Source organism: Microtus ochrogaster, unplaced genomic scaffold (genome assembly GCF_000317375.1).
Source record: "Microtus ochrogaster isolate Prairie Vole_2 unplaced genomic scaffold, MicOch1.0 UNK8, whole genome shotgun sequence".
NCBI lineage: Eukaryota > Metazoa > Chordata > Mammalia > Rodentia > Cricetidae > Microtus > Microtus ochrogaster.
Window position 1 is genome coordinate 92,753 of NW_004949106.1, and position 1,646 is coordinate 94,398.

A 1,646-nucleotide genomic window follows, 5' to 3' on the forward strand; every position below is an offset into this window, starting at 1 on the left:
GGCGCGGTGAGCGTCCGGGGCTCTCGGGGCCGCCGCTCCCTCAGGGCGGCGGCGGACAGACCTGGTTCCCATGACAACGGCGGGCGGGGGCGCGGGGGCTCGCCCGGTTCCGACGCTCTCGGCGGGCCGGCGTCAGGCGGCGGCTTGGGCGGACCCGGCCCCTTCTCCCTCGCCGCCTGCGGGAGAAGCCGCGGCCTGAGGCCGGCCTGGATGCTTCCGCTGGGGCAGATGCTCACAGCCTGTCCCGCTGGCCGCCTTTGTACGTCGTGCTTAATTGATTTGATTATTGTTCCCTTACGGGACGCCTTGCTGACAGCCTCATTGCTCGGTGGACACGGTGAAAGCAGAACCTGAGCATTGCTGTGCTTTCGGGCAAAGTGCGAGACGCGTCGCCTCCTCTCCCAGGTGGGGACCCCAGCCTCGGATTCCGCTAGGGGAAAGCAGGCCAGGTGTCTCTGACCACTGACCTCACCTGGGCGACGATGCCGGCGACCGAAACCTGATGCTCTAGGAAAGATGGAGAAGGGAAAAATAATCCTGCTTGGCATCCTACCCGTGAGGCTGTGGGCTTGCCACCCTGGTGGGGGGTGGGGGCGCTTCATGTAATCTATGCTTTTCATGCACAAAACATACAACTGTTAGCAGCTGTAGGTCACTGAAATAATTTGTGGGGAGATGATGTTTCTCTATGGTTTGGGTTCTAAGTATTCAGGTACTGATTGATTTGATTCTGGCTCAAGCGATGTTTTGTAAAGTGGTATTACTTTAATCGTCTCCACATCACAATTAGCAGCCACAGGTACCTCATTCTTCAGTGGGACTTAATTATATACTACAGTTACACATTTATTTGCCAAGCAAACATCTCCTACTGGTACGTATATATTTTTATATGACCGAAGTTTAAAAATCATCTTATATTTATTATCGGTGTATAACATTCCCAGTTTTCTTTGAACTCTTTTTACTTATTTTAACAGTGCAAAATGGTTGATTACGTAGCTATTGGAAGCTGTTATGGGCAGAGCACTATCTAATTACCAGCAGCTGTAATTGCTAGGTAAATCATTATAATCCTAGAATTAGAAGGGTGCTGAGATCCCAGTTCAAACGGCAAAACTCTAAACATGAGACTGATAGGAAAAGCAGGAAGTCGTATTTTCATTGTAGATGTGTAGTACGAATTCTAATTGTTCTTAATAATAACCCGGAGTAGGATATTAGAGAGTGAAAGCCGAGAGATCTGAGAAGCAGTGCAGTCAGCCACTGGAGAGACTGAGGACTGCCTACTCGGACTGCATCCTTTGACTGACTGCTTCAGACTGCACCTCAGCCCGCACCGAGCTCTGTCTCTTCGGCCCTTACAGCCCTGTCTCCACCTCCCTAGTTCTGGGATTAAAGGCATGGGATTTCCAAATTTTGGGATTAAAAGTGTGAGCCACCACCCCCTGACCTCTAGTGGTTTAACGCAACACTCTGATCTTCAGCCAAACTGTATTTGCTAAAACATACCAAAATATCACTACATAGATGTTTGTCATAAAAATTAATTTCAGGGGGGCTGGAGAGATGGCTCAGAGGTTAAGAGCATTGCCTGCTCTTCCAAAGGTCCTGAGTTCAATTCCCAGCAACCACATGGTGGCTCA

General features: G+C 50.2%; 1 protein-coding gene across 5 annotated transcripts in view; it reads left to right on the top strand.

The window, feature by feature from the left end:
* The first annotated feature begins 6 nt into the window (after positions 1–6).
* Ica1l (islet cell autoantigen 1 like) overlaps positions 7–1,646 on the top strand; it is a 49,417-nt gene continuing 47,777 nt past the window's right edge. For 3 of the 5 annotated variants that reach the window (XM_026788880.1, XM_026788878.1, XM_026788877.1), the window contains exon 1: positions 7–259. In XM_026788880.1, coding sequence (XP_026644681.1) covers positions 211–259 — 49 coding nt within the window. In that variant the 5' untranslated portion in view covers positions 7–210. Of the gene's footprint in view, positions 406–1,646 lie in introns of all 5 variants that reach the window. The other 2 variants (XM_005366325.3, XM_026788879.1) reach the window with 1 other exon arrangement.